We start from the raw sequence: 13,951 nt of genomic DNA, 5'->3' as shown, positions 1-13,951 counted from the left end.
TTATGTATATCACATTTTACAAACCAGGTATTCCCAATCACCAGTCCTTTACACACACACAACACAAGTTGTTCACCATTTCCATGCACCTCAGTTATACCTTCCACTGCCACATTACTTACCTTCGCATTTAAATCACCATCACTAATACCTGGTCTCTTACATCATAACTGCTGACACACTCACTCACTTGCTCCCAAAATACTTCCTCTGTTCTTGACTCTAACTCGCTACCTCGCTAAGTGCCATTTGACCTGACCTAATGGGGCAGGACAAGGGTCATTATCTTCACTACTCTCTGGACACCACTGGTTCTTGGCCTCAGCCACTACACTCTCCACTTCAATACTATCTCACTAAACTCTTAAAATCACTGATCTTTGACCCAACGCTTTCAGATAATGTCAAAATCCTAATTCATCGTCAAGATCTTCACTATAACGTTGGATGAACATACTGAATGTTGGAGATTCGAACCCATGACCTTGATCTTTGAGACTCAGGCTCGGTGATAATGCACACCACACCTGCCAGTGAATTGCAATACTTAGTCACCTAAATCTTAAGACCACACATGTACATACCGAACTCTAGATAAAAGAATTGTCAACGGAAGATATTTCATGTATCTGGTATTATAACTGATAAGATCAGGAAATAAGATTTAATCATTATCATTATCGGACGATTATAATGCTTAACAACACACGTTAGGTACACAATATATTTCCTACTAACCTACATGTGAAGTGACAATCCATACCATATCTAACTTCCCACTTGATAACCAGCATATTGTATCCTTCAGTACCAGATATACTATACTTAATGATAATTATAATCATAATGATCATAATAATGATAATAATGATGATAATGATAATGATAATGATAATAATAGTGATAATGATAATGATAATAATAGTGATAATGGTAATAATAATGATAATGATGATGATAATAATAATGATACATAATAGTAATGATGATGCTAATAATGATGATGATGATAATAATAATAATGATAATAATAATAATAATAAAGATAATAATGATAATAATGATAATAATGATAACATTAATGATAATGATAATAATGATAATAATAATGATAATGATAATGATAATGATAATAATGATAATAATAATGATAATGATAATAATAATATTGATAATAACAATAATATTGATGATAATAATAGTAATAATAATGATGTAATTATGATAAATAGTACTGTACTATAATGATAATAATAATGATAATAAAATTGTTGATAATAATGATAATAGTAATAATAATGATGTAATTATGATAAATAGTACTGTACTATAATGATAATAACGGTAAAACATTCAATACAGTTTCGTCTTCCTAATATAACAAGACAATATGGTCTAAATATACCACATACCGGTGTTACACTGAGTTAAAAGAATTAAACTCCACAAACCATGATTTTGTCTTGATCTGTCCTTGTAACAGTATTTTGAACCTGTAGTCATCTTGGTGTATATTGTTTAGTTTTCGTAACCATTAAATGAATATAAGTCAACATGTTTTCAGGAAAAAATAAGTTTTTCCAATTGTATGTTTTTCATTTTCCATTGGATGGAAGCATCCCAGGGATTAGTGTATATCTTGTGTGCCAACCAACTGTTGGTTCCTGCTGTCTCTGGGTTAGTCATGTTTTATGGAAAAAAGGAAAAACGTTTATCAGGAATAAGATACGAACCCAGGCCCGGGAGACTGGACTGCCACCTGAATGCAGCGTCTTAAACCACTCGGCCATCCTGACAAGAGATAATAAATCTAGAAGTTCTATTTAGCTTACCAAACTGAACAAATCCTAGGAGCAAATGCATGTGTCCGATTGGATGGAGAGTTGAGCGAATGTTTTGACCAAGATATGTGTGTGAGGCAGGCAGGGCTGTGTGTTGTTACCTTGGTTTGTCAACATATCTATGGTTGGAATGATAAGAGAGATGAAAGCAAAACTAGAGAAAAGTGTGCAGAGATGGAGTTTGGTAATGAGGTATGTTGGCTAGTGAGAAGCCTGTTGACGGATGATACTGTGTTATTTGCTGAGAGTGAAGAGGAGTTATAGAAGGTTGTAAGTGTGTTTTATGATGTGTGTAAACTTAGGTAATTAAAGGTAAACACGAGTGAAAGTAAAATTATGGTACAATGTTTGTAAGGAAACAGAATGTAAGTCTCATTTTATATGAGACAGAATGTTTATGTGTGTGGATGTCTTGTTTATGCAGAAAAAAGTTCATATCTTCCTATAAGTTTTCAGTACCATGAAATATAAAGAGGGATTTAGGGTCAATACTCTATTCTTTGATCATTTAATTTTGAAGAGCTCAGCTCAAAAATCATCTAAGTCTAATGAAAAACTGCATTTATGATACAGTGGATTTATATGCAACATTTGCATTTCTTGCCAATGCTTAGTACAAATGAAATACCTACAGCAACACACTGGTTGTTGATCTGATTATGTTGATGACTGTGAGGACTTTCTCATATTTCATACAAATATTTTTCAAAACAGAAATTTCATTGCCAGATACATAATTCCTGGCGGTCTGTCGGTTCATACATACCTGTATCCTGGGCACTAGGATTTCTAGGACACATCTATTATCGGTGTGGAATGATTACACTCTATTTATTTCGTGTATTTTTGATGGAAGTTCAAGAGGAAGGTAAATTTGTATCATACACATTCTATGGTAATCAATAATCGTGTCTCAGGTTAAGTAAATCTGTAATTCATTACTTGCAAAGCCAAGTGGTCGACCATCACAATATACCGTAAGTGTTGGTAGGGTTAACCCGGCCGAGGTCCAGGTCCAGGGGGTTAGTGTTGACAACACCTTACACCAGATGAAGAATTTGGGAAGAGTTTATTGCTGGATTCTTGTGAGTGTGGTGATGAAGAGAGAGCCAGGGAAAACAACAACAACCAAACAATATATGTATCAGGTCAGTACAACCTGCCGCTCCAACCACAACCTCAAGTAATCGTCTATCGAGATTTTCTTATTATTGTTTATGACTGGCCAGGTGCTAGCCTAGCCCGGGTCCTTGTCTTATGACAACCCGTGTGGATATTGTCTACAGTCATGATGAGGGAAATAAAGCAGGCGGTGGTGTCTTGCTCCTTGTTAAAGCTTTTTTTAATCCTGTGTTGATAAAGTATGTAGCTGTTTTAACTGATTGAAAAGATAACTTTGTAAGAAAATACCAGGAAAACTGACACGTGTACATGCCTCCTGCAGAGACACCAAAGGAAGACGAAATACTTTATGATCAGTTGGAAGAAAGTTATAATAAACACGACATGACCACAATGGAGGATTTGAACCTACCAGTATCTAAGTAGCGGGGATGACTGGCCAGTAGCAGTGGGAGTGGAGGATGTTAACACACCAGTACACAAGTAGTGGGGATGACTGGCCAGTAGCAGCGGGAGTGGAGGATGTTAACACACCAGTACACAAGTAGCGGGGATGACTGGCCAGTAGCAGTGGGAGTGGAGGATGTTAACACACCAGTTCACAAGTAGCGGGGATGACTGGCCAGTAGCAGTGGGAGTGGAGGGTGTTAACACACCAGTACACAAGTAGTGGGGATGACTGGCCAGTAGCAGTGGGAGTGGAGGATGTTAACACACCAGTACACAAGTAGTGGGGATGACTGGCCAGTAGCAGCGGGAGTGGAGGATGTTAACACACCAGTACACAAGTAGCGGGGATGACTGGCCAGTAGCAGTGGGAGTGGAGGGTGTTAACACACCAGTACACAAGTAGTGGGGATGACTGGCCAGTAGCAGTGGGAGTGGAGGATGTTAACACACCAGTACACAAGTAGTGGGGATGACTGGCCAGTAGCAGCGGGAGTGGAGGATGTTAACACACCAATACACAAGTAGTGGGGATGACTGGCCAGTAGCAGTGGGAGTGGAGGATGTTAACACACCAGTACACAAGTAGTGGGGATGACTGGCCAGTAGCAGTGGGAGTGGAGGATGTTAACACATCAGTACACAAGTAGTGGGGATGACTGGCCAGTAGCAGTGGGAGTGGAGGATATTAACACACCAGTACACAAGTAGTGGGGATGACTGGCCAGTAGCAGCGGGCGCGGGCGAGCTGAACTTGCTTGATAGTGACGTAGTACAATACATGACAAACTTACGACAGAGGAAAACGTATTATGTTCTAACATCAACTATAAATTCTATTGATAATATCAAAAAGGACAAAAAAATTTCCCAAGCGATCAACGATAAATTATCTCTGATGTTCCTTACAATGTGTAGTAGACACTTTGTTTTATAAACGAAGCCAAAATGATACAAATATATAATAAATCCTGTGTGTTGCCTGGCAGAGTAGTACATTAGAACCTCAACTTCACTCACCATAGCCAACATGATGGAGTCAACTATGTAAATCTATGTAGAGAAACTAAGACCTTACACATGAAGGTTAAACATTACTATGAGGCGCATATTGATGAAAATAACAAAAGAAACATTAGAGTTTTATAGTTATGTATGTAGGAGGAAGAGTTATTAACCAGCCAACTGGTCTATTAGAGTAGTCACATCTGAACAGCCAAGAATATGGAGAGAGCTTTTACTTCTTGTGACCAATACAAAATGTTGTCATCATATATGATTATTGACGTGTGTGTACAGTCATGCAGAGGTCATTGTTTTTCTGGTTGGTTTGTTGGAGTTTATAACTATTAACCACAGATTCTGGGGTGGCACACTACCCCACACAAAAGGTACTTGTAACACCTTACATCTTCTCTAAGACAATATACGAGGCAGCTGATCAGAGAGACAAGCGCCCCAAAGTGGGACGAGCCGGACGTACCAAGATGGGATCAGGTCTCCTGCGGTCATCACCTCCCACATGGTCGCACAATTGTGTCCAATCAGCCTTCGTGAAATGTAGCAGTGGTTCAGCAACACCAGAAACACCGGTCAACACTCACTTGTCTGTAAACACAAAAAGAGAAGAGTAAACTCAGAAAATAGACACGAATAAAAGTTAAGGGAGGAAATGGTGGAATGCTTCACTAAGCTAAAGAGCTAAGCTAAGCCTTAAAAAAACGGTAAATAAGGGAACCGCTCTTTTACCAGTTCTGCAGGGAATACGTAGGAACATTCTTATATATACCGCGCTAGATGGACGTAAAAGTAGCACTTGTACCTTCTGTGCCTATCATCGTGTGCTTTTGTGAAATATGCATTTTTCTTTGTATGTATCTTATGGAACATAGACAACACCGCAAGCTCTATCTTATGACACCATTATATTTTCCCTTTTTTTCCCTATATACATAGAGATGATTGTGAAAAATAGCCTTTCAACCTTCATCTGGATCAAGTGAGGCAGGGTGGGCGGAGCTTATGGCTTTTCTTCAGCCAATAGGGAGGGAGTTTGTGTTTGCTAGTACACAAAACGCGCTCGCACCACCGAAGACGACATTACATAGTTACTGATACTTAACCCAAACAATACATAGGAATTTCACCCTTACAACTTATCAAACTATATCAAATGCAGCCCTTTCATTGGCAGATCATTGTCAACTAATAGCAAGCACGTATTTCATTATATATATAGGCCCGTTAAACCCCTTATTCAAACCTCCAGTCTACAAAAAAGGACTTAACAGGCCTTCCTTTCCACGCTTAACACACCCACCCACTACTACCACAAACACACGCTCCCATTACTTTTATACTTTATCTATATACTGTAATTTCTCGCTGTATCCTGCGTTAGCGAAGTAGCGCAAGGATACACACGAAAAAATGGCGCAACCCACCCACATACACATGTACACACATACACGTCCACACACGCTCATATACATACCTATACATTTCAACCTATACATAATCAAACATACACATACATATACATATATACGCATGTACATACTTCATACTTACTGGCTTTATTCACTCTCGTCGCCACCCCGCCATACCTTATTCATACTTTATTTATATATATATATATATATATATATATATATATATATATATATATATATATATATATATATATATATATATATATATATATAAATATATATATATATATATATATATATATTTTTTTTTTTTTTTTTTGCTTTGTCGCTGACTCCCGCATTTGCGAGGTAGCGCAGGGAAACAGACGAAAGAAATGGCCCAACCCACCCCCATACACATGTATATACATACGTCCACACACGCAAATATACATACCTACACAGCTTTCCATGGTTTACCCCAGACGCTTCACATGCCTTGATTCAATCCACTGACAGCACGTCAACCCCGGTATACCACATCGCTCCAATTCACTCTATTCCTTGCCCTCCTTTCACCCTCCTGCATGTTCAGGCCCGGATCACACAAAATCTTTTTCACTCCATCTTTCCACCTCCAATTTGGTCTCCCTCTTCTCCTCGTTCCCTCCACCTCCGACACATATATCCTCTTGGTCAATCTTTCCTCACTCATTCTCTCCATGTGACCAAACCATTTCAAAACACCCTCTTCTGCTCTCTCAACCACGCTCTTTTTATTTCCACACATCTCTCTTACCCTTACGTTACTTACTCGATCAAACCACCTCACACCACACATTGTCCTCAAACATCTCATTTCCAGCACATCCATCCTCCTGCGCACAACTCTATCCATAGTCCACGCCTCGCAACCACACAACATTGTTGGAACCACTATTCCTTCAAACATACCCATTTTTGCTTTCCGAGATAATGTTCTCGACTTCCACACATTCTTCAAGGCTCCCAGAATTTTCGCCCCCTCCCCCACCCTATGATCCACTTCCGCTTCCATGGTTCCATCCGCTGCCAGATCCACTCCCAGATATCTAAAACACTTCACTTCCTCCAGTTTTTCTCCATTCAAACTCACCTCCCAATTGACTTGACCCTCACCCCTACTGTACCTAATAACCTTGCTCTTATTCACATTTACTCTTAACTTTCTTCTTTCACACACTTTACCAAACTCAGTCACCAGCTTCTGCAGTTTCTCACATGAATCAGCCACCAGCGCTGTATCATCAGCGAACAACAACTGACTCACTTCCCAAGCTCTCTCATCCCCAACAGACTTCATACTTGCCCCTCTTTCCAAAACTCTTGCACTCACCTCCCTAACAACCCCATCCATAAACAAATTAAACAACCATGGAGACATCACACACCCCTGCCGCAAACCTACATTCACTGAGAACCAATCACTTTCCTCTCTTCCTACACGTACACATGCCTTACATCCTCGATAAAAACTTTTCACTGCTTCTAACAACTTGCCTCCCACACCATATATTCTTAATACCTTCCACAGAGCATCTCTATCAACTCTATCATATGCCTTCTCCAGATCCATAAATGCTACATACAAATCCATTTGCTTTTCTAAGTATTTCTCACATACATTCTTCAAAGCAAACACCTGATCCACACATCCTCTACCACTTCTGAAACCACACTGCTCTTCCCCAATCTGATGCTCTGTACATGCCTTCACCCTCTCAATCAATACCCTCCCATATAATTTGCCAGGAATACTCAGCAAACTTATACCTCTGTAATTTGAGCACTCACTCTTATCCCCTTTGCCTTTGTACAATGGCACTATGCACGCATTCCGCCAATCCTCAGGCACCTCACCATGAGTCATACATACATTAAATAACCTTACCAACCAGTCAACAATACAGTCACCCCCTTTTTTAATAAATTCCACTGCAATACCATATATATATATATATATATATATATATATATATATATATATATATATATATATATATATATATATATATATATGGAGAGAGAGAGAGAGAGAGAGAGAGAGAGAGAGAGAGAGAGAGAGAGAGAGAGAGAGAGAGAGAGAGAGAGAGAGAGAGAGAGAGAGAGAGAGAGAGAGAGAGATCTATACACTTAAAATGGAAGAATTCCATCTCTAAGGAGACACACGTAAAACCACATATTTATCGAAAGATATATGTACAAATCTCAAGAAAATACTGTTCATTTCTCCCTATGTCTCTCTTGAAAGCCTTCGCTCTGGAAAAAGATGGGGCTTTAATGGGCCTTCCTTCCTTCCTTTCTACGCTTAAGACACCCAATTATATATATATATATATATATATATATATATATATATATATATATATATATATATATTATACAAACCTCCAACAGCCAGGATCGAACCCGGGACCCCTGTGGAACAGGCGATAGCGCTACCGCTGGGCTATGATCATAAAACAGTGGTCGCGCTCCCTAATGTTGCATTGGGGTCCCGAGTTCGATCCTGGCTGTTGGAGGTTTGTATGTTGTATGAAGATGTGCATTTATACGTGCTTTGTTAACCTCTCTCTCTCTCTCTCTCTCTCTCTCTCTCTCTCTCTCTCTCTCTCTCTCTCTCTCTCTCTCTCTCTCTCTCTCTCTTTGTATATATATATATATATATATATATATATATATATATATATATATATCTTTTTTTCTTTTATACTATTCGCCATTTCCCGCGTTAGCGAGGTAGCATTAAGAACAGAGGACTGGGCCTTTGAGGGAATACCCTCACCTGGCCCAATTCTCTGTTCCTTCTTTTGGAAAAAAAAAAAAAAAAAAAAAAAAAAAAAAAAAAAAAAAAACGAGAGGGGAGGATTTCCAGCCCCCCGCTCCCTCCCCTTTTAGTCGCCTTCTACGACACGCAGGGAATATATATATATATATATATATATATATATATATATATATATATATATATATAAACAAAATTATGGACATACATAGAAGATATTCCATCTGATTTTTTTGTTGTTTAATTCTTTTCGTTTAGGTGTTATTTGTTGGACTTTCTAGGTCCTCTTATTTCTGTTTTTTTTTTTTCTTTTCTTTCTTTTTTTTTTTTAATTTTCCAAAAGACGGAACAGAGGGGGCCAGGTGAGGATATTCCAAAAAAGGCCCAGTCCTCTGTTCTTAACGCTACCTCGCTAACGCGGGAAATGGCGAGTAGTTTAAAAAAAAATATATATATATATATATATATATATATATATATATATATATATATATATATATATATATATATTTTTTTTTTTTTTTTTTTTTTCGCTTTGTCGCTCTCCCGCGTTAGCGAGGTAGCGCAAGGAAACAGACGAAAGAGATGGCCCAACCCACCCCCATACACAATGTATATACATACACGTCCACACACGCAAATAATCATACCTATACATCTCAATGTACACATATAAATACACACATAGACACATACATATATACCCATGCACACAATTCACACTGTCTGCCTTTATTCATTCCCATCGCCATCTCGCCACACATGGAATACCATCCCCCTCCCCCTCATGTGTGCGAGGTAGCACTAGGAAAAGACAACAAAGGCCCCATTCATTCACACTCAGTCTCTAGCTGTCATGCAATAGTGTCCGAAACCACAGCTCCCTTTCCACATCCAGGCCCCACATAACTTTCCATGGTTTACCCCAGACTCTTCACATGCCCTGATTCAATGCACGTCAACCCCGGTATATATATATATATATATATATATATATATATATATATATATATATATATATATATATATATATATATATATATATATATATATATTGAGTGTGTGTGTGTGTGTGTGCCCTATACTATATTTTTGAATCTGAGGTACCCAGTTACAGGAAGCTTCACTATATTTCTGCACTTCTGGGATATGAAAGTTTACTTCGTCAATCAAAACACGAAGGAAAGCACCAACTCGGTATCTCTAGCGTTACAATATCAGAGTTTACCAGGTCAGCCCAAACCCCACAGAAGACACTACTCTCAAAATGACTGTAATTCAGAGAAGAGACGTGGAAATTCTCGTCTCCCAAGCACAGGTGGTCTTGGGTGCTGGGGGGAACGGGAAGGCCTTCCTTGTTCCGTGGCAGGAGGAAAGAGCCGTGCTGAAGGTCTCTCACAAAGCTGAGGATAACAAACTCATGCAAGAGGCCCAACACATGGCTCACCTTGAAGGAGCCGGAGGTGTCCCTAGGCTTTATGCTACCTGCGAAAACCCACCGTCCATTGTGATGAGCTACGCGGGCCGATCGACTCTCGAGGATGTCTTGAGGGGCAACAATCCACAAGGTCGCTTCGATCTCCTGCAGCTGGCACTGATGGTTGGACACAGACTGCAGGAGATGCACGACAAAGGGATAATCCACAATGATCTGAAGAACGATAATGTGATCGTGAGCGGCGATCCTCAGGCGCCCCAAGTGAGCATCATTGATCTGGGGTTTGCCTGTGTCGAACACCAGAACCTGGGCCTCAACTCCTCTCCTGGTAAATGCCTATGGATTGCGCCAGAGGTGAGGTCTGGCCAACCCAGCACCACGGCGTCTGACGTGTACTCCTATGCTTTCCTCCTGAGTCAGATTATCAAACAAGTTTACCGGAGTCGCCGCTCACGCTTGGCCACTATTGTCAAACAGGCTAAAAAGGAGGATCCCTCTGCTCGACCCACATTGGACCTTATTATGAAAGACTTGCAATATGCCATCGACAGGAGTTTGGCAGCATGAAGGAATGTCCAGAATGTCCAGGCCGATAAACCTTTGCTGACGACATAGCCAATATATATATATATATATATATATATATATATATATATATATATATATATATATATATATATATATATATATATATATATATATACAAACTACATTGCAACTTACATATAAAAAGAATCATCAAACTTCACTATATTAACTTTACTATATTTGAATATAAACAAGGTCTAACCGAGGTTACTTGGTTGAGCAAGACGTGAGAATATCATCAACTGGCCCTCCAGCCCTGGGTTGAAATTGTCGTTCTGACGTATTTCGAGTTCAGTGCTGATACAGGACTATTGATTAAAGGACTATCTTGTTAGTCTGTGTAACTTCGCCTGACCCAGTCCACGTCTTCAATGGCTTTCTGTTACTACAAACGGGATTACAAAGGAAAGGCTTCCTTTGTTAGTTTCATGAATACCTTCGTTCAAATGAAGGGAAAGACTATTACTATGAAGCGGTACCTTATCAGCAGGAAAGAGCTGCAGCAACGGTATGAAAGTTACTGCAAGATACATAACGAGCCCGTGGCTTCCAACGTAAACATCGGCCGCCATTTGGGTTCCCTCTACATCATGTGTGACACCAAGATTGGACCCGTTGGGAAACAGGAACGATACTATTCTGGTATCATGTGGCTCGATGGCGCAGGATCACCAACTGAAATGAAAAGAAAATGGAGAAAGCCGCCCAAACGTATTATGAAGGCCGTGCAAGAGAAGATCGAGAGGAATCGGTTGAGAGACGATATCGCTCACAGTATATTGAAATTTATACCCAAGACTTCCCCTGATCTCCAGACACAGCAAGTCACAGAGACCACCAGCCCCGCTCCCCAGACACAGCAAGTCACAGAGACCACCAGCCCCGCTTCCCAGACACAGCAAGTCACAGAGACCACCAGCCCCGCTCCCCAGACACAGCCAGTCACAGAGACCACCAGCCCCGCTTCCCAGACACAGCAAGTCACAGAGACCACCAGCCCCGCTTCCCAGACACAGCAAGTCACAAAGACCACCAGCCCCGCTCCCCAGACACAGCCAGTCACAGAGACCACCAGCCCTGCTCCCCAGACACAGCCAGACACACAGCCCACCAGCCCCGTCCCCCACACAGAGCCACAAGATCCTGATATTGAGGAAGCAAATGAATTTCTCGATGATTTTTTGCTTTCACTGGAGAAGAACTGATGAGTTCCTTATAGACAAGACAAAATGTTAAGAAAGGAATCTATATAAGTTCACTTATGGAGTGAGATCTTTGACGGAGCTGTGCTGCCTATAGCACAGCCTACCAAAGGGTGATCTTTGCTGTCGTGCAGTAACCTCATGAGGGCGGAGTCCGGCTACACTTTCTTTACCGAGGAAAAGATCTCTGCACTAATATTGAGTTTCTCCGTTGGCGTCAGGGTAAACACCCATCCCCCCCGAAGCTTGGTTACCTATCCGTGGTGGGGGGGACTTCATGGATTGGGCAGTAGCAACCATCGTTGGTTGCTTCTGTTCAATCCATGAACGAAAAACCAAGCATCTTGAACGTAATTGTCGTATAAATTCACTTGGTGTCAAAACTGACGCGAAAGCGGTTGTCTCAATTTTGTCAGAAATGTTTGTGCGTTTCGGCCTGATGGCGGGAGTCGGTTTGGCGCTGTGGTCATGAGGGAATACGAGGAAGATTGGCAACCGTCCCAGAAGTAGCTACAGTGAGGCCCAGCAGCTGTCCCTAATACTGTGGAAGGCACTCATGTAAGGTGTGCAGTGAGGCGCAGCAGTAACAAGGGAAACGGACAACCAAAACAGCAACCTTGATCATCAGGAGGCTATCCAATGCTCAGAGTAGATAAGGACGATTATTGTATGTCTTCGCTCAGAGGATGAAAATCTTAGTATACAAGCTAGGCTTTTAAAGTGTCTCAAATCTATGGAGTATAAACAAAAATCTATGAAATTATTTCTTATAATATAGTAACCTGTAATGAGGTTAGTGATTTTGTATATTTTATGCAACCTACGTTAACAAAGTTGATCAGGGAATTGGCCAGATATATATATATCATCTTGGTGTATGGGAAGGCCATATGGGAGACGGAGAGAGAGGCAGGAGCAGGAGAGAAATGATCAAACCTTCCCGCTTGTTCATAGTTGCTGCCTGAAATTTGTCTTCTGATAGTTCTACAGTTTTTGTTTGTGTTTGTTATACTAATTATTAACATAAGAAAATTGTAATATAATGATTAAAGAAAATTATAGTAATTATAATTTAGAATTGTTATAGGTCAAGATTTGTACGTGAAGCGGAAGACCAAAATATGGTACGGGTCAACCATTCGTGAGTGTAAGCGACAGCTATTGATAGTTACTGGCTTTAATTTATGATCATTTATGATATCTATTTTTTACTTTTGTGTTAGCTGTTTTAAGTATTTGTTTTGTTTGCACACTAAAATTTCTCTTATATGTTATTGTTTCTTGGGAAATTCTAGTTAATCGAGACGTTCATAAAGAATTATTTTTGGTCAGTTTGTTTTGTTTGAACAGACATGCATGGTGGTAAGGGACAGAATAAAAGTTACGGTTTGTTTATATTTGTTATTATTAATTAGTACTTTTCTTTTCATTTCTAACATTAGCTGTTTAAAGTGTTTGTGTTGTATTTAGACAAAGTTCTTTTTCAAATCTTATTGATTACCACATGAAAGCTAGGCTCTATAAGTGTCAAGTAAACAATATGTGATATTTTGCGTTAAGTCGAGGTGCTATTTACCACTGGCGTTTAGATATTTGGGACACTTGGGGATAGATTTGCCAAGATTATCACGGCCAAATTGACTGGATGGCAACCTAGGAGCTAGGCAGAATTGGATATCATAAAAACCCTAAACAGTCGGTGGTTCCTGGGGCCTACCCTCCATCCTCTTGTAACTACGCTGCTGATTAGCATTTTGTTCTTTATATTTTTCAGAGGAACAAGACACTTCTGCATCTCTGTAAAGTTAAGGACTCATTGAAATTAATTCTTCAGATATTATCTGCAGTAAAAGGTAAAGTTGAAAAGTTACTTTGCTCTTCTTCATAATGGGTCTCCCCTGATGTTTTCAATTAATGTTTAGCCTACCTAAATTTTCCAGTCGTACTTATATATTTATGTGTTGTTTCCAAACGGTAATTTGAATGGAATGACCTTATATATTTGGGTGTTGTTTCCAAACTGTAATTTGAAAAGAATGGCCTCTCTGAGCCCCAAGATGACCCTGTTTAAGAGAATA

The 13,951-nt window shown here is 39.7% G+C and overlaps 1 protein-coding gene across 1 annotated transcript; it reads left to right on the top strand.

Annotated features, from left to right (window-relative positions):
* The first annotated feature begins 9,912 nt into the window (after positions 1 to 9,912).
* Positions 9,913 to 10,650, top strand: LOC139750083 (uncharacterized). Its single transcript, XM_071664417.1, has one exon. It carries the CDS (start codon positions 9,913 to 9,915, stop codon positions 10,648 to 10,650), a length of 738 nt encoding a protein of 245 aa, XP_071520518.1.
* The last annotated feature ends 3,301 nt before the right edge of the window (positions 10,651 to 13,951 follow it).

The sequence above is a fragment of the Panulirus ornatus genome, chromosome 9 (genome assembly GCF_036320965.1).
Source record: "Panulirus ornatus isolate Po-2019 chromosome 9, ASM3632096v1, whole genome shotgun sequence".
NCBI classification, from domain to species: Eukaryota; Metazoa; Arthropoda; class Malacostraca; order Decapoda; family Palinuridae; genus Panulirus; species Panulirus ornatus.
This window is presented reverse-complemented; position numbering and strand designations above follow the sequence as displayed.